The sequence below is a fragment of the Falco biarmicus genome, chromosome 4, assembly GCF_023638135.1.
Source record: "Falco biarmicus isolate bFalBia1 chromosome 4, bFalBia1.pri, whole genome shotgun sequence".
NCBI lineage: Eukaryota > Metazoa > Chordata > Aves > Falconiformes > Falconidae > Falco > Falco biarmicus.
This window is the reverse complement of record NC_079291.1, coordinates 77,657,276-77,675,546: the sequence shown is the minus strand read 5'-3', so window position 1 is coordinate 77,675,546 and position 18,271 is coordinate 77,657,276. Positions and strand designations below refer to the sequence as shown.

The 18,271-nt window shown below is 40.7% G+C and overlaps 1 protein-coding gene and 1 long non-coding RNA gene across 5 annotated transcripts in view; one reads left to right on the top strand and one right to left on the bottom strand.

Moving 5' to 3' along the window:
* The window catches only part of MYH11 (myosin heavy chain 11), a 61,734-nt gene that overhangs the window by 15,083 nt on the left and 28,380 nt on the right, over nt 1-18,271 (top strand). For 3 of the 4 annotated variants that reach the window (XM_056338219.1, XM_056338216.1, XM_056338221.1), the window contains exons 4-8: nt 4,927-4,954; nt 12,767-12,869; nt 14,614-14,634; nt 17,034-17,126; nt 18,054-18,117. In XM_056338219.1, the coding sequence (XP_056194194.1) occupies nt 4,927-4,954; nt 12,767-12,869; nt 14,614-14,634; nt 17,034-17,126; nt 18,054-18,117 (309 nt within the window). The remainder of the gene's footprint in view (nt 1-4,926; nt 4,955-12,766; nt 12,870-14,613; nt 14,635-17,033; nt 17,127-18,053; nt 18,118-18,271) is intronic. The other variant, XM_056338220.1, reaches the window with a different exon arrangement.
* Nucleotides 366-12,782, bottom strand: LOC130149009 (uncharacterized). Its single transcript, XR_008821753.1, has 4 exons — nt 12,737-12,782; nt 8,567-11,920; nt 1,947-4,427; nt 366-926 (listed from the first exon to the last, which is right to left on the bottom strand). It is a non-coding gene; the product is annotated as an uncharacterized LOC130149009 (long non-coding RNA).

The window sequence follows — 18,271 nt, the reverse complement described above, 5'->3', positions numbered from 1 at the left end:
CTCGGTTGATGTATTCATCAGGGATGATGTTTAAGTCCCTTCAAAGTTGTTCTGTTAATAACACTTAGCCATGATTAACAGAAATCAGATAATTGAACTTTCTTCCAAATATGCAGAAAAGCTGACATCTCACAGGAATTAACAAAGATGTTGGCTGGGCAAAGATAAAATTTCTATTTGACTCAAGTTGTTCTGAGCACCTAAAACCCTTTTACAAATCACAGTCATGCTGTCTCATGCTTAAGCTGGCATGCTGGATATCTTGTTGAACCTACGGATTACCACGTCACTAATGCAACTAATGATGGTTGCCCAGGCACAGTCACTGATGCTCGTTTCCAGCCAGAACCAGGGTAAACTTTATCCAGTTTACTTTTCTTTACTCTAAAATATTACGTGAATATAGCATTCCACGAGAGCATTTTGTGTGTCTGTCTGTCCCCAGGAGCTTCCACACTGAACTGGGCCCCCACTGGCTGTCTTTACAGACAAGCTAGCTGACCACTACTACACTTAGAGACTGCGATCATAAAAACTCACCCTTTACTTCTGCACCCACCTCTCTCTCCTGTGTTTCGGAGGAAGTAGCTCCCCAGGAGCACAACTGCCATACAAAGGGCTCGACCCCCGTTCCAACTCTGGCACTGCCAGCAGTAGTCTTCATGCAGTCATAACACAAAACTGCTCCAAGTGAAAACCATCCCTTGCTTTTTGCTGAATTAGTTTTAAGGTGAGTCATCCCGGTGCGCAGTGTGGCTGCACGAATGCTGGCCACAGCAGCAAGGAGAGGACAGTGCAGGCCAGGGGAGAGGAGCTGGAGGTGGGTGGATGACTTCTTCCTGCAGCACTGCCAGCTTCCAGTGATGATGGAGCTGAGACACTGGCCCAGTAAGGATGAGTAACTCTGCTGCCTTCTGCCATCTTCCCTGCATGCAGCAAACAGCAAGTAAGTGATAAACATACAAATGTGGAAAGCCACGTTATGTAGCAGCAATAATAGATACAAAGTTTTCCTGTGGATGATTAGGCTGTTATGAAGTTCTCTAGCAATAAATCGCTGTGGAGAAGACCCATTACAGAAGACAATTTATGCAGATTCAAGGTTATCTATTTTCTGCAAAGCCATTTTTATGCAAGCTTGAGTTAAAGATGGAAAAACAAACAACCTGGTAGTTACTGGGAGGTATGGGAGGGCAACACAATTCCCAAGAGCTTAGAAAAGGAGACTGCTTTGAAAAGCCATCTGTTTACTGTGTCCTTAGCAGGACTGTACAGAAATGTCCCCTTTAGGCAGTGTAGTTATTAACAAATGTAAAGAAGCACTAAGTGAGTGTTGGAACATGGTTTCAGTCTGTTTTTTTCCCTTTTATGGTAAAGCTGCCAACTTGCTGCTTCATTGTGATAAACCATCTGATTTTGTTTGTGATTAAGCAGAGCTAGCTGGTCTATCAAGAACAGGGGGACATATGATTCTAAAAGCAATCTGGAGGTGTTTGGTGTAAAAGCTAAGCAGATTCCAGAGAGGGAAAAAAAAAAAAAAAAAAAAGTGTCAACAGCATGCTTAGGAAAGCTGGTGGGGTTTAGAATGTAAATGTATATTTCTATGCTATTAAAAATTGAGGAGAAAATAAAAAAATGTCTAAACCATCTCATATAGACATACAGGGGGTCGATATGACAGTCTTCCAAGTTGTGTCAGATTTTTTGAAAAGGCATTAGCCAAAAAGACACTGAAATCCAGAAGACATTTTTTTACTTCTTAAGCCTCAGGAATTATGTTTAAGGCGTTTTATTCATGCAAGTCATCCTCTTCTAATAGATCTACCCACATAAAGTTGCAGACTCCCAAAACAGGGCACAGTCCTTGCTACATAGAATAAAATATTCCAGAACAGAAATCGGAGTAATCGAACAGGAGAGCCCTTAAAAGTAAATGGGATCAGTACCTGCAGCCCAAGTCGTAACAGGATAGGCTTAGACTTCCTGACACCTTTCATCTTTAGCATTGCAATTTGTTAGAACTGCTGAAGGAAACAGAGTAACGTCTGGAATTTTCCCTCCGTGAATGTGCACAGGACAGTTTGTCAGCATGAGGTTTGAGAGGGCAGGCTGTGCAGTTCAGCAGCGCAGGGCTGAAAGCTTTGAGACTCCATATGGCTGCCAAACACAAGGGGAGTTAGGAGATAAGTCCAGTGACCAAGAGAGGAGCTTGCAAGAATGCCATGTCTGTTCACTGACAGAGAACAGGAAAACCACATAGGTCCAAACCTGGAAGCCTTTCAGACTACATGAGAAAGCTGAAAGCAAATAATTTTGATTTTCCCTCCAAGAACCCCCAATAGCCCTCAAGCAGGTCGCAGTCAGTCACAAAGAGCTGCTTCACCCTAAGGCATCCTTACATTGCCAGCAACCACCCAGCAGCCCGACCCTGCTTTCCATTGGAGTCTTTACAGGACCAAAGACCCACTGTTCCCTCCTTTCCCCTCTTTTTCCCATTTCAGCAGGATTTGTTCCCTGTACCTGCATCAGGGTACTTGATCAGCTGGAGCAATCAAAGAAAGTCCGAAGAAATTCAGTAACACAGCCTGTTCTCTGTCCCAGAGGGAACTTGGTGCACCTTCTGACCTCCCCAATCATTCTTGTGCTCTTACATCCCAAGAAAGCTGCCCATGCACACACCCTCATGCCAGCCCCTGTGGTGGGCCAGTTTATCAGATACCTGCAGGAGGGGGTTTTCACTTACTGGGGAGCAGAAGAAGGGCAGCAATGGGCAGCAAGGAGTAGTGAGAAAATACTTGGCTTGGAGGAGACCAACTTTTTCTAATGTTCCCTGAGCTCAGAAATTCCACTGGCAACTCTGTATCAAGGAGTCACTTTTATTTTCTTTATGGTATTTATGGGTTTGTGATGCAATATCAATATACGCCCATGGTTTCTATTTACACAACAGTGTATTTTTAGCAAGAATTCTACCGTGTTCTCACTTTTTTAACTTAAAAGAAAGCCTAGCTCATATCCTGCAGTGAGAAATAAGCATGGCTCACAGCTGCTCTCCTCCCAAATGTTTATGTGGAAGAGTCCTGCTGTGCTGATAGCTGAGAAATATCTCCAATAGAAATGTAATGAGTCATTTTGCACCGATTTACCAAATAAAGCAGTTAAGTGGCACCATTTGCCATGTGAGTAATCAATAAAGCAATTAATGTTATAGCTATTGAGGAACTGGGAATAAAACAGTTGTTTAATATCAGTCCAAGCCATAGAGGAATCCTCTCCTGATTTTCCTAGACTGGCTCTGGTCCAGGCAGCAGTTACAACTTGCAAGCTTAATAGGTTGAATTTATCTCCATTATGTTTACACAGTACAGAAAGCTTGTTTATCTCACAGTATTTATTACACAGAGGGTCAGCGACGGGGGCAAGCAGTCAGATAGGTAGCCACACACACTGAGTAAAAGGAGGAAGGAGTTCATGCCTTAACCTCTGACCAGAGGCTCCACTGGGCTAACGCTATCTCTGCGTTCGATAAATAATGCCAACCTACACGGGAACACTTGCTTCTGCCTTGGTTTTCTGCCTCGAGTCTCAGATTTGTAAACTCTGCACACTTTCAAAAATGTATTTGATCTGCCTGGGAATGTACTTTCCTAAGTCAGAAGATTTTTCTACAGTCTCTACAAGGCAGCCTGTGACACGCTCACAGAAGGGCCAGCTTCAATGTCGGGGCAGGTTGCTCAGAGCCTTGTTCAAGTCCACTTCCAAATAGCTCCAAAGGTGGAGATACCACACCTGTCTGGGCAACCTGTACCAATGTCCAACCATTGCCACAGTGAAAAAACCTGTCCTACTTCTGAACTGATCACAGCAAACATGCTAGTAATGCATCTTCACATAGCGGGTAAATTGTAAAGCTCCCGTTACCACAGACTTTTCAGGAAGCCTTGCTTCAATGAAGCTCTACAAAACAGTTTAGTATTGTGGAGCACATTCTGAAACCTCAATGGGTGTCTATTATCCATCACAGCCTAGAGATCTTAGCCTGAGATCAGTCTTTTGGTAGAAAATCCTGTGTTAAAGTTCTGAAGGTAAAATACACTCCGAGTCCAGAAGCATAAGCAGGGAGGAACGCTGCAGGAGCCCGTTATGGAGCTAGGATGGAATCCTAAACCTCCCTGCAGCATACTGCACTCCGCTGCGCAGAAACCTCTTACATGCCTCACATTGTAGAAATGGAGCTTTTGGCCCACATTTTTGTAAATCTTGATCCAAAATATGTTTGATGATCCTGTTCACAGTAAAAACCCTGAAGAACTTACACACTTGTTGACATGCTCTTGTAAAATATGTGAAGTACCTTGTTTTATCTTATTCTTTGGAGGACATCTCAAAGCAATTACTTGTCCGCTTGATAAAAGTTGTCTCTCAGTCTGAAATGAAATAAAGCCTACATTATTCAGGTATTTGAACTGCTCTGCTTTCAAAATGCAAAGCTTTGCATGACCAGCTTAAAACATTTTAGTCTTTGATACCTTATCTGCCAGACTTTGTCTCAAGTGGGCTGCTAGCCATACTTCATAAGTGTAGTAAAATCTTGAGTTTCAGGTTAGAAATTTTCAGTTATAATCTTCTTAGAGAGAGCCTGATATTTTTGCTGTCCTCATTACAGTTCATCTCTAATGGAATTTACAAAAAATATTTTTGAACTTTTAACCTTTTGTTCGTTTTTTGTACAAAATATTTCCATTAGAGATGGTTATTTAAATTCAAGGGCAAATTAAATAAGATGTGAACCCCGTGCTTTTGACTAATCATGGATGGCCATATTTGGGGAGTCTAGGCTGTTCAGTGTAAATCCTTATAAACGTAAGTGCTTCTGTCATGACAGCCATTTTCCCTAATTAATGGATTTTTTTGTTTTATTCACAGATCGAGAAGACCAGTCTATTCTGTGCACGTAAGTAAACTAATCTGTTTAAATATATCTCAATATTACAATGTCTTTCTTTATTCAAAATTGATTCAAATTCTGATAGAACGGACATATTTTCGTCACCTTCAGTAAGCTTGAACTCCAGTCCTAAATCTAGTCCAGTAGATAAACCTGCTGACAAAAAAACAGGGATCAGTGTCACAGGAAAACTTGCATGCACAAACCTATTTCTTTGAATTGACTTTCTGAATTTAGAGATTTAAGAGTTTACAATGAACAACTGGGGAGTCTGGCTGTAAAACTGTGTGTAGAGAACAAGGGATTTTAACAGGTTCCTAGAGGAAGCTGAGGAACTGAGAAAACTGAGGAACTCAGAGCATCCCAGACATTAACTGCTTGTTGTTAGCCCTTGGTGGCTCACCACAATGTCCTACTTCAGTTGTTATTGCATAAAAGTGTGATCGTTCCTGTTCCTGCAGTTCTGTGCTGTTTGCAATTACTGCAGCGAGAACAGGGGAGACTTGGTACCTGCTGCGGCAGCGGCCACCCCGCAGCCTGAGCATGGGGCAGGCTGTGCTGGCCAAGGGGGCTCCGCAGCACCACACCGGCGGGACCTTTCTGCAGCCTCTACAAAATTGGTTTAGGCAATAGTGCCATACCAGCTAAGCCAGCCCTGTTTGGAACTCTCTGATTTTCTGTGTCCCAGCTTGCTGAAGGCCTGCTCCTTGAGTTCCTGAGCTCCTTAAGCCCATGCTCAGACAGCATCCGTGGGCAGGGGTCAGCTCTTGCATCATGGTCAGGCAGTGATTTTATTGCAATAAGCTTTGCTGCGCACAACTTAGTACTCCACAAAATCCCACTGGTTTATCATTCCTCCCTACTCTGCAAAACACTCATACTGTTGAATTGGACAGGGATCTCCTATTTGACTTTCAGATTTGATCATTTCTCCTTTCTTCTGTTGCTAGTTAGTTGGGTTTATTTACTTGAATGCCATCGAGGATGCTTTTGACATGATTTCATGTTTGTTGTAGTAGGCATCTTCCAGGTTTTCTCATCAAAGGTAGGATCTGATTCTGTGTAAATATTAATTATTTTTTGCAGAAGATGGCATGTGTAGTATTTACAGCAGGTTCATGCAGTGATGCTGTAGTCTGTTAAGTACTGTAAATACACATAGTCCCAGACTGAACAGGTTTTAGGTTACCTGTGAAAATGTGACTACTTACTGAATATATATTTACACTGCAGCTTTTAAAAAGCAGTGCTGCCAATCACCAGCCATACACTTACTTGTGAGTGCCACTGCTGACTGGAAAAAAATTATCACCTAAGAAAAAGTAAAAATTATATACTCTATCTGGTACCGTAAGGGCTAGCATAGCTCTAACCTCTGTTGCAAAAAGATTTCATTACATGGAGGTATATCAATCAAGAATCTGTCCAAAAATGCATTAATATAAAAAAGAAATCTAAAATTGCTGCATTGATGAAATAAAAATTGACCGTCACATTCTACCCAGGATGAAACATCATAGTAATGATGACTAATTTACAATATGTATTTCCTCCTTCTATTCCTGTACTTCAGTTTATTTTTCTATTAGTAAATCTTCAGATCTTCTTTTAACTTTGGAAAACCTATGCCTTTTTGTTAATGAAAATCCATTAAAGGATCCATGTCTGACGGCTACCATATATTGAAAATATCTTTTTTTTTTTAACCTGGTCAGCTAAGCTGGAAATGTAAGGTGTTTCACACCAGTAACACTTAAAATGGAGAGAATGAAATGTCCTTCCCATTTTGAAAACAGCCACAGTAAGCGATTCATCAAGATGTTTAGAATAACTGCTGTATTTTGGATGGGCATTATGACCCATAGCTTAGAACAGCCCTCCCAAATGTCTTTGCAACGAAAAAGATGAGTCAGGCTAAAACCAATGCACACAGCTTTAATCAGTGCTGGTTTATCATCCTGGTTGGCTTTATTTGGCTGTACAAAAAGAAGAAAGTCCACTTGGCTGTCAGCAGGGCAGCTGTCAAACAGAAGCAGTTTGCATTATTTTACAGAATTGCTAAAACTTCTAAGAAATTATCTTTTTGCCTAAAATATGTAGCAATAACTGAAGACTTCATGGCATTGATCAACTGTGACCTTTTCTTTAAACAGCTACAGACTGAAACTTTCCAAGGTCTGGTACCTAAATTGTAAAAAACGTAGCTGTAAGGATTCATATATAAGTAGTTGTGGATGCTGCCGAAATCTCGCTTATGTTTAGTGATGCTGCAGTTTGGACTCTTGTACTCTTCCACTTATTGCTACCCATCTCCCACAAATAACTTTTTGCTCTTTACTGTATGGGAATTCAGCAGGATAGCCAAATAGTGGTGTCAAAATGCAAGCAGAAATTGTGCACTTTATTTTTAAGTACCCTGTGTTGTGTGCTTTGTTCTATTTCTGCAAAGTTATTCCATCGTTAGTAGAATTCACCTGGAAAGCAAAAGCCTGCTGGGATGCTGAGTACCTGGGACTCGCCTGAAATGCTGCTGGGATATAGGCAGGGGCATAGATCTGAGAATCAGGTGTGATTCCGTGTTTCCGAGTATAAATACACCCACTCTCAGGCTTTCACCCTCAGCTCATTGCACCTGCTCTCATGTGGCTAAGTATTGTTTGCATTCTTTTTCGATCCCTACCCTTTGCGTGATTAACTGTGGTATGTTTACAATGCTCCATCTGTCTTTAATGCTCATGGGTCCTAATGCTTCTTCAGAATTCCCTGTCTTTCCTAGATTTTATTATTTGCTCTACATTTATTAATAACTACACATACTGCCTTTGATCTACTCTCCTCAGTGCACACAACCTTATACCATACCTCTGCTTACTAATATATCTGCGGCTGCATTATTACAACATAACATATGTCATAAATATACAATATATAATAGTGCACTAAGGGTAGGAAATCTCATTATGTGTCCACAAATTAAGGCAGTTAGGGCTTTTCCATCCTTGTGTTTTGGTCCCTGTACTGCTCTGGCAGCCTTCACTGCTCTGCCTGGCTGTTGGGATTCCCCGAAATTCCTGCCTGCACCTGGGCCTCCCCCACTGCAGTCTCTCTTCTTTGACACCTGGGTTGGCCATGGGGTATTCTGTATTCACTCGTGCAAAGACGTTGCTGGTCTGTGTTGACCAGCACATTAGATATTGCTGAAGGAAAAATCCCGAGAAATCTGTCCAGTTACTCAGAGACCTGAGCAACCTCAGTGCACCAGCAATCAAGCGTGAATCAGACTAAGCAATGGCCAGTGAACAGGCCTGTGACTTTTCAAGCTTCTTCCCATGTAAGTAGAAGCACCAGCCCTCAGAGGAGACTTCTGGCCTTTAAGTTGTTTGATTTCTAAAGATACAAGTGGATTCTCCTGGAGCTTTTGAAAGGTTGTTGACTAAAAATTCCACAGGTGCTTATCTGCATAGCTAAGCACACGAGTGTTTTAAAGTTCTCCTGTTAAACCTGTCTGGTCTTGGGGTCATCATATTTCAGCCACTTCCTGAAAAGAGTGGGTAGAATATTTTCTAGAAAGCAGATGTGGTTAAAAGGACTGTGCACAAGGCTCAGTTGAACAGAAACCCACCTTGAATGAGAAAAAAATCTGATCAAAATTTCTGAATGTTTGGGTTAACGTGAAGCCTGTGAAAACAAATGCTTGTTGAACACTTGTGTTGTACATATAATCAAATACTTTTTCATTACCTTTTACTTTTTTTATATATGCATTTAGTTTGAATAGCTCCTATAAAAACATATTGTAGCCGGGTGCTATTTCCACTTAATTTGATACAGTAACAGACAAAACATTAGGTGAGGCAGTGACCATCCTGCCCTTTTCCCCTTCCTCTCCTCTCTCTTTTTGGGCAAACTCTCCAGAGCCTCACCCAGCCACGGGACTTCAGCCCCCTTTCTCCCCTGACACGAGTCAAGCAGCAGAGTCATCCAGAACATCCTCCAAACTGCAAAGTCCCATTAGTCAAAAGACTCCCCCATGAGAGAGCTAAACTCTTTTCTTTCCCAACTCACTAAATCTCAAAGGCTGGAGCTGGCAAGGATTGCTGCCTGGCTCTCCTCCCATACAGATATCTTGTGCAGCTTTAGACCTGGGGTGGAGCTTGGTGCTGAACCAGCTTGGTCTCTTCTGGGAATTTTTTATAAAGTCAACTAGTAGGATCAGTGGGCTGGCTTCTGAGATGGGTACAGCTGGTCTAGGACAAAGTTTTTCATCATCTTTGCACATCTGATACTGCAGGATGAAGCCTGCCAAGCCCTAATGTGATTTAGAGCACCTCATTGACTGCTCTGTGCACCGAGGCTTCCTGCAGTGCCAGCAGAGCCAGAGCAAGAGACGTGTCAACGGGCAATTTTTGTGGTTCATTGCTCACTGAAACAAACGCTGAAAATAAATTCTGCTGTTACATTTTAGATGTTGCCAAAAGTGGAATTAAGCTAAGTTTTCTATCATAATTATAATATAGAAAACTTTCAAATTTTCAACAAAAAACCCACACTTTTAAAACTGATTTTTCCCAATTATACCCCAACATACAAGTGTCCCAGCTACACCACCAGCTCAGGCTACAACAGCGGGGGCAACTTGCTAGTGTCACCTTGCCCTAATTTAGAAACCAATTCTAACTGGGATAATTTTTGTATAAGGTGAAGGTAATGCAGTCATGGAGGATTTAGTAGCTCACATGGTACAAAAATTCTATTATAGCTGAGTACTATATATGTGAGCTTGTGTGCTTTAAATCCTTTTTTGAGTTCCTAAAACAATGCCTTGCAGGAGATAAGGAAAATTTTTAAAAATTTAAATTATGTCACACAATGGGAGAGCGGTGTTTTTAACAGAGCAAACCTGTAAGCTTAGTGGACCCTTTTACTCTGGGAAAGCTAAGGAGTTTCTTAGGAGGAAAATATGTATGGGAAGTAGATAAAAGTACTGCTGTTGGGCTGGTGGGAACTGTGCAATGGGACCTGCTTTTGATCTGTTTATTTGTGTTGCCCACCTGAGCTGGTGCAAAGAACAGCACTGGCAGTAAATGTGCTGCCTCTATGTGGGGCAGGCAACATGAATGATGGGAGAGTTGCTTCAATTAAACAAAGGACCCGCCTACTCCCAAAAGATCATGATTAGGACAGCGGTAAGAGAATTTATATGGTGAATAGCCACTTTGGAACATAACTTAGAAGGAAAATGGGCACTCAGAAGAGAAGAGCAGATGCTTCTAGGAGGAACACCGTTGTGTATGGTCCATGACAAATTCCCTGAAAGATGCTTGCAAGAAAAAGACCCATCTTCAAAAATTTGGTCATTAAGCTCATGCAGATCTTAAAACAGGTGGGATTCCTCATACCACCTCACATGAAAGGTGTTTCTGCCACCCCAGAAATGACAGTATTTCAAGGTAGATGCAAAGAAAAAAACCAGCATGACCAGTTCTGTTGCAGCTCAGTCATTCCAGGAAGAATTTCATCCACCTGTGAAGTGAACTAAGAGATTCACATGCTCTTCTCCTCCTGGGTCCTTCCCCTTGTAAGCTTCTTGATGTTTAGAGGCATTGAGCCTGATCTAGCCATTCCTCCTCATTAGTTAGTTTTCAAACACATGGTATTTTACTGCTGAGATAAAATCTAGATGTTGTCATATAGCTGTCATGCATCCTTCATAGTATAACAGCTACTAACATTGTTTAATGGATATTTGTTTATCAATCAGACCCGTCTATTGTCATGGACATTTAAAAATTGTCTGATGTGTTGAAAAACTAGATGTATTCATCAGCTATGGACATTATTCTTCATTATTTAGGGACCTTAAAGATTTTTTCCTACTTGTAGCTGTTGAGATCCTGCCTGGTTTTCATTTCATGTTGAAGCATTTCCATGTCACGTTGAAGAACTTTTTTATTGTCCACTTCAAAAGGAAGTTAAAGACTCAAAGTCTGTCTGCAGAAAATAGGAAACCCCTCAGCCTGTGCAGGGGCAAAGAGTTAAGGATGAAAGCACAGAACAAAATGTTAAGTAACTTAAGCATTACAGTATGGTAGGATAATTACAAGTAAAAAGATGCCATATATGGTAATACTCACAGGGATTCAGGGGAAAGCCAAATGATGGGCACTGTTGCCCTGGGAGAAAGGAAATGCAATTCATGTAGTGATGAACTACAAATAACCTTTAATAAAATGGAATAGTTCAAAGCCCAGGGTTTGTTTGAATTTGTTTTTTCCAAAGAAACAAAGTTGTAAGGTAGATTTATTTGAAAACCTTGTATGCATATGTCTTCAAATTGGTGTGCTTGGCTTGGAATTGTTCCCAGGACACTTAATTTTTATCAATAAAACATGGAAATGTTTTAGCACTGAAGCCCAGGCAGAGATGAATCCAACCTCTAAACTGTGCAAATTAACCCAGGTCTTGTGAAAAGGAACATATTCAGCTCAATTATTTCTGGTTAAAACTCTTAAAACCAGAAGACACACTTCTCATCGTGTCGTACCTCAGGCAGGAATTGTTTCTGGTTTCCCAAGGTTTACATCAATGTCATTCTGTCTTGAAAGTTCTGCCCAGCACTTACCCACATTTTTTATGTCTATTTATCACTGGTTCCTTGGTAGGGAAAATTAACTCCTGTATTTCCTAATTAGGAAAAGAAGCAGAACTGCAATGGATCCAGCTAAATAGTTGACAAATATCCATGGGATTTTTGAATGTATTTTTCTTTTTATTTTTAAATCCATTTTAGTTTAAACCCAAAGAAAAAGAGATCCAGCTTACATTTAGACTGTTGCCCTCTTCACAGCACTAACTTGGTAGAGTTGAAAGAGTTAGTTTATTACATCTCCACCCACTTTAATGCTCTTTGATTGCTGAGACAGGAGAGTATAAAACCATATTTGTGTATGTAAACATCAGAGCCAAAGGTATCTAGAAGACATGAGACAATGTAATTATGACACAGAGAGGGAAAAGCAGGCTGGAAATCTTAGAAAAGACTGTGTAAATCTGGCCCTTGTTCCTGTACTTCGAAAACCAATACTTTACTTTAAGAAAGGTCTTAAGAGTTGTAAATAAAGTTAATCCTGGAAGTCCTCCAGGACGTGAAAAGTTACCACTGCCCTCCTGCTTCCCAAGGGACACTGCATGGAGTACAGCTGGGATGGCCATTCTGCTGGTCAGACATGTCTCCACACAAGATGTCTCTTACTACACAGTTAGCAGGGACACCTCGAGCCGTCCCAGCTCTGGTCCCACTGTATTCAAGGAGCGTTTGAACACGGAGTTCAGATGAGCAGCATCAGTTGCTTATTCTCCAGCACTCCAGACTAACAAGCTGTTAGTCTACTTTAATGCTGCAGTTTCAGAAAAGAAAACTATTGTATTACTGCTGATGTTTTTTCTTACTGCTGTACCACATCATAGTTAATGTTGTATTTTTTGGTCTTAAAATACAAGCAGATTGCCTGCCAGCTCCACTTCTCATAAATGCGCAGATGCTGCCAAAGCAAGATGAACTGCTGTTCAAAAATGCATCATGTTTTAGAATTGCCTTAAATGGCCCAATGTCCAGTCAAAATACTAATGGGACAGAGATATAGTTCTGATAACGCGTTCTTTGCATGCTGAAGTCAGGTGGATTTGGAGAGATGGTGTTCTGGGGTAAATACTGAGCTGGACAGTTTCAAGTCCTGTTTTTATACACTAAATACACCACACAGTAGAAGGAGTCCACTAGTTACCTACCTTCTTTTGTGTTATTTTCTTTCCCCTCAGAGGTGAATCTGGTGCTGGCAAGACAGAAAATACCAAAAAGGTCATTCAGTACTTGGCTGTTGTTGCTTCATCACATAAGGGCAAAAAGGACACCAGCATCACTGTAAGTGAGCTCTTCCGTATTCAACCCTGCTTTGAGCCTGGTAGGGCTGCACCGAGCTGGCTGCGCCAACAGCAAGTCGACATCTGTGGCTTGCCAAACAGTCGACATATTAAGAGTACACAGTTATGTCACAGCTCCATGTTTATGGAAAAAACCTTTTGTTTGACACCCGCTTAGGCATCAAATCAGAATGTATTTTGCTGGAAGAGAAATATTCATAGCTTTCCATATGCATAGCACCTATTTATATCCTAGCATGAAGGCCTGTCTGCAAGGGCTCGGGTCCTTATTTTACCTTTGGCCCCTGGCAACTTGGAAGTTTGGGAAAGCCTTTAACTAATACGCTGTCCAAATGCATCACAATAATGTATAGTAGCATTTAAAGTTCCAAAGTTTTGACTGGCTACATCAGCAAGTGAGTTTTCTCACCAACTAGTAAAGAGTGTCAGTGCAAAACTTGTCTTGTCTTTTTACTCCTCTGTCAGAGAGAACAATTTTGAAAGGCACACTTTTTTTAAAGTACTTTGTTCTTTCAAAAATTGTAATAGTCTTACCTTAGTGACTAAAGTTAGTTTTCTTGCTCTGAACCATAATATGAGCTTGTATCTGCCCAGTTCCTGGTGATCATTAGTGCAGCTGAGACTCTCAACTATCTTTGCTGTTTCCAATGACACAACTCCAGGTCCCACATAATTTCCAGCCTTTTGAATGTTGCTCAAACTTCTGCCAAAAAAAAAAAAAAAAAACCAAAACGTGCAGCAATTCACTTTCATGACAAAACAGGCTTAATTCAGGAAGACATTTCAGCGCATCCCAAATGCAAGACTGGGCCCAAAATAAGTAATTAGTAGTGCAGTGGGAAATAAAAATCTTATGACCACACCTATGCTGGGTCTTGCAGCTGCCCTTGCCTACCCTGTATGCTGATGGATAGAGGACTCCAGAGCACACGCTGTGCAGCCTGGCCTCTTCCACCATAAATAATTGTTGTTTATGTACAGCAGATTCTGCTTTGGGGCAGGGAAGGGAGTAGATGTCCCTTAGGGTAGTATTTTTCTAGAAATCTGTGATTAAATGTAGTGGAAATGGTCCAAGACTAAAGGCATCATTTTCCTTTGTTGAATGTTTATCCAAAAAACTTATTTCTTCCTACTGGGTCCCTGCTCAGTGGCTAGGGGAAATGAACTTGTGGTTTCAAGGCCATCCCGAACAGGCATGTAACTGCAGTCGCTGCTGACTCCTCTGGGAAACTGCATGAGGCTCAGGATCAAATTGGCCCCAAGACAGACCTGAAGGCAAATTCCACCAGATAGGAGCTGAGAGAAAGTCTAAGTTGTACTATAACGTGCTGACAAATAGTAATCCGGTGACTGAGACTACTGACGCTACAATCGCAGTCATTAAAAAATAATGAATAGCAAAATGCCTCAGTTGCACAGGAGTAGAACTGTGGATTTACCATAAAAATATCTGTCCTTGCCTGGTCCTGGGAGACTAACCTGGGACTGGATCCAAATCCCATCCTTTTGCTTCAGGGTTTGTTTTTTTTCTTCAGTTAAGATGCTCTATATATGTTAAAGCTATTTGTACTCTTGGTATGTCTGCAATAGATCGTTTGTATTTGTATCCCTGGTTTATTTGCATGGAAACTGTGTGTTGGTTATTTTAATACAGGAAAAACAGTAAAAATGTCTGTAATGGAAATGATACTGACACTTGTTTTATACCATGTTATTCAATACAGCAAGGTCCATCTTTTTCTTACGTGAGTAACTTAGACTGTTTGATGTGTGTTTAAGGCACTGAGTGTAGATCTGCATGCTATTGTTGCACCTCGAAAATTTAAGAGAGATTTTGTTGAAATATGTTGTATGATATGATAAAAAGCAACAATAGCGCCAAATGCTCTCACAAATCAACCCTAACTGTGTCAGGCTCCATGGTAAAGAATGAGGTCTGACACAGGCAGGGCCATCTTTCAAATATCACTCTCTTCTCTATGTGTGTGTTCAAGTTGCCATAGTTTGAATGAAATTTCCCACGATCCTGAAAGAGCCACTCAGCCTGAAATTGAGCAATGTGATTTCTGAATGAAAATACCCAAACGCTTCCCGTGCTTCAGGTTGAACTTTTTAGGACTGTTGTGAAATAATTTCTAAACCTCACAGTGTTTGATCGATCCCTTTAGCTGCATGCTTTTCATTTGATACTGCTTTCAATTTTGCATTTTCATGTAAATGTTGCGAATTGTTCACGTCCACAAAAGTTAGCATGTTCTTAGCTTGCTGCTATGATGTGTAACAGAGCCATTTCCACCGCAGCGTGTGTCTGCAGGTGTGTTACAGCAGTTTCTTACAGGACCTCATGACCCCCCTGTACTGTGGCACCAGCACACCAATGCTTTGGGAATAGAGGAGGTTTGCTGGCATATTCTTTCTGTTTCTGTACCAGGCAAATGGGATTATTTTTCTTAATGGGGTCTTTTTTTTTCCCCCATTCTGACTGCTGCCTCTCAGACTTTGGCTATGACAAAGTGTGTTGCCCCTTAGTTAATTTAGTACTCCATTTGACAAGCTCTCTGCAAAAAAACTCATTCGTTGTTGGCATAGGCAGCTGCGGGGCTCAGTGGACTTAGAGATGCATACAGTGCAGCTAATTTGGAGGCACAGTTTTCTATCCCAAGTTTATGGCATAGCTCAGTTCTCACTAGAAGCAGGTGGTATCTGCTTCAGTATAGCAGACAAGGCTCTATCTCAGACGTCACCATCCAACTTCAGCAACGCCCGACACTTAGAGTGGAGTTTTGAAGTCTACAGAGTGTAATTGGGAAGAGTTGCTCAGTACAGAGAAACTTAAGGTACTTTCAGGAATTCATCACTTATTCCAGGACTCCTGTATTAGCCTGTTTGGAAATCTCCTTTCCCTGTTCCTCCAACTCTTAGGTAGTAAGTTTTGGGAGATTTTTGGTGGGGTTTTTATTTTCTTTTTTTCGAAGCGCAGTCTTGATACATGCCTTACCTCTCAAAAGATCTGTGCTGTCAGGAAAGTATTCGTTCTCCTGTCTCGTGACCATGCAGATTATTTTAGCCATTTGTTAACAAACTGTTCCTTTTTAACGATATTTTTGAGGCAGGTCTCATCATTGCCACAGAAGTTACAAAACATTCAGGAACAGCATTTTAAAAAAGGTTATCAGTTTTACACACTAATTGGGAAGTACTTTCATTTTCCAAATTATTTTCCCTAGATTCAACCTAAATATTGCCTTATTTTCTAATTAAAATGATTCAAATGACATCACGTTCTCTACCAAGGACTTTTTCCATTTCAGGGTGAGTTATTTGAAATAATGCATGTTACTGCAGAGCTGTACTCAAACAACAGGATGACAAGAAGCAAATGTGAAACTGAGTGACTTCATAGGACAGAGCTGAATGAAAAGTTCAGAAAAGCTGTATTCATAAGCAAAGGATTTTCAACTTCATTCTTTTGTTTAGAAATAGAAGTATTAAATGCATGCTTATTTCATTGCATGATTTGTTTCATTAGCATTACCAATCACAATTAACAATATAATACAAAGTTTGTGTGTTTGCATGAGAATCCATTATCCTAGTTTGAAACAAATCAATGCATTTCCGTATTTAACCTTTAGCCTTGCATGGATCATTATTAATAGACTTGATGAAATCTGCTTTGTAGCTTTGTGCTGCATTACATTAAAATGATTCTTGGCAAGTTATTCTAATTACGTCGTCATTTGCTAGCAAAGGATCTCAATAAACTAACTTGAAAAAGACATGCTAGAGGTTTTTTTAAGAATATCCTTTCCAAAAATGATATTAAACTGAGAAAAAAATTATTTGACATTGACCCTTTTTTTAAAAGAAAGGCCAGTTATGATGCTGGACAGATTAATAGACTTTGATCTGTCACAGGCAACAGGGCTGGAAAAGGGTCATGTATACAGCACAGCAGTCAATGCACAAATATATAAACACAGATTAACAGAGAATTAAAACAAATCCACATGACATGCAGTATTCAGAAAAAAAAAAAGTTAGACGCTTAAATTATCTTTCACATTTTTCTCCAGTGTACATGTGTTGGCTTTAATTAAGTAATTATGAAGTTTAGGGTTAACTGCTTCTGAATTAATTTTAGGGTGAGCTGGAAAAACAGCTTCTACAGGCAAACCCTATTCTTGAAGCTTTTGGAAATGCCAAAACTGTGAAGAATGACAACTCCTCCAGATTTGTAAGTAGGAGAAATCCAGTTTGGTCTGTGTGGGGGGGGAGGTATAACATCTTTTAAAACACAATGTACAGACAGTGGCCCTCATGAGTGCTTCACTTTAAAGAGTATCATAAAACTAATCCCTTAAAAACATTTCAGAACTCCTCTCTGAAATAGGAATTTTGCCTTATAGAAGATTAAAGATCAAGCTCCAACTTGACAGTACCATTGTCATCTCACAATTTAGCAGTCTATGTGTGACCTTCCAGAGTCAATTCCTGGTCCAGGATATAGCCACCTTCAGAATATTTGCAAACAAAATCTGTACTTTCTTGTTCCTTGCACCACTGTTGAGCATATATCTCATAAGGTGGGATTGTCACTTAGCATAAGTGGTTAATGTATTAAATTAAAAACTTACAGGAGAAAAAGATAAAACAGTTATACAGATTCAAGTTAGAATGATGTGAGCTGAGGGCTGTCACTATTTGATGATGCTTTTTTCTAGGGGTGCTGGCAGATGCTTGTCTTCCCTGCAGACCCTCCCCTCCCACCTCTGTTCTCTCCCTGCAAAATTCAGAGATCTATGCAGATGAACCTTAGCAGTGGGAATTATGCAGATCCAACACTATTCCCTTATTGACCTTATGGAAATCAAAGTAAAAAATAGATGTTGTCATATCCCCAGCTTCCAAAGCCTGGTCCAGTAGGGAGGATTCCTTTACCTCTAAGTGCCTGAACAAATGTGGGAGCAAATCTCTGCACAGGGAATATCAGAGAAGTTCACTTCCCTGCAGGCTTTTCCATGGGTTGTCCCGGCAGGAGGGCATCAAGCATGTTATTCTTAAGAGGATGCACACGTCTTATTAAACAGGCTAAATACTAATCCTGGGAAATCTGGCCTAACCTGAAAGAACAGTTAAATCTAGATCTTCTTTTCATTTACAGGGCAAATTCATCCGCATCAACTTTGATGTGACAGGCTACATTGTCGGAGCAAACATAGAGACTTGTATCCTTTTCAGTGAGCTGCACTGGGAGCTGAGCAGGGGGAGCAGAAGGAAGTAGGATAAACAAGCTCCACTGCATGTCTAAGAAAGGCAAATATTGCTGAGGCTGGTATAAACAAAGATGGAGGGAAGTAGCTCCATTTATGCTGATATCAG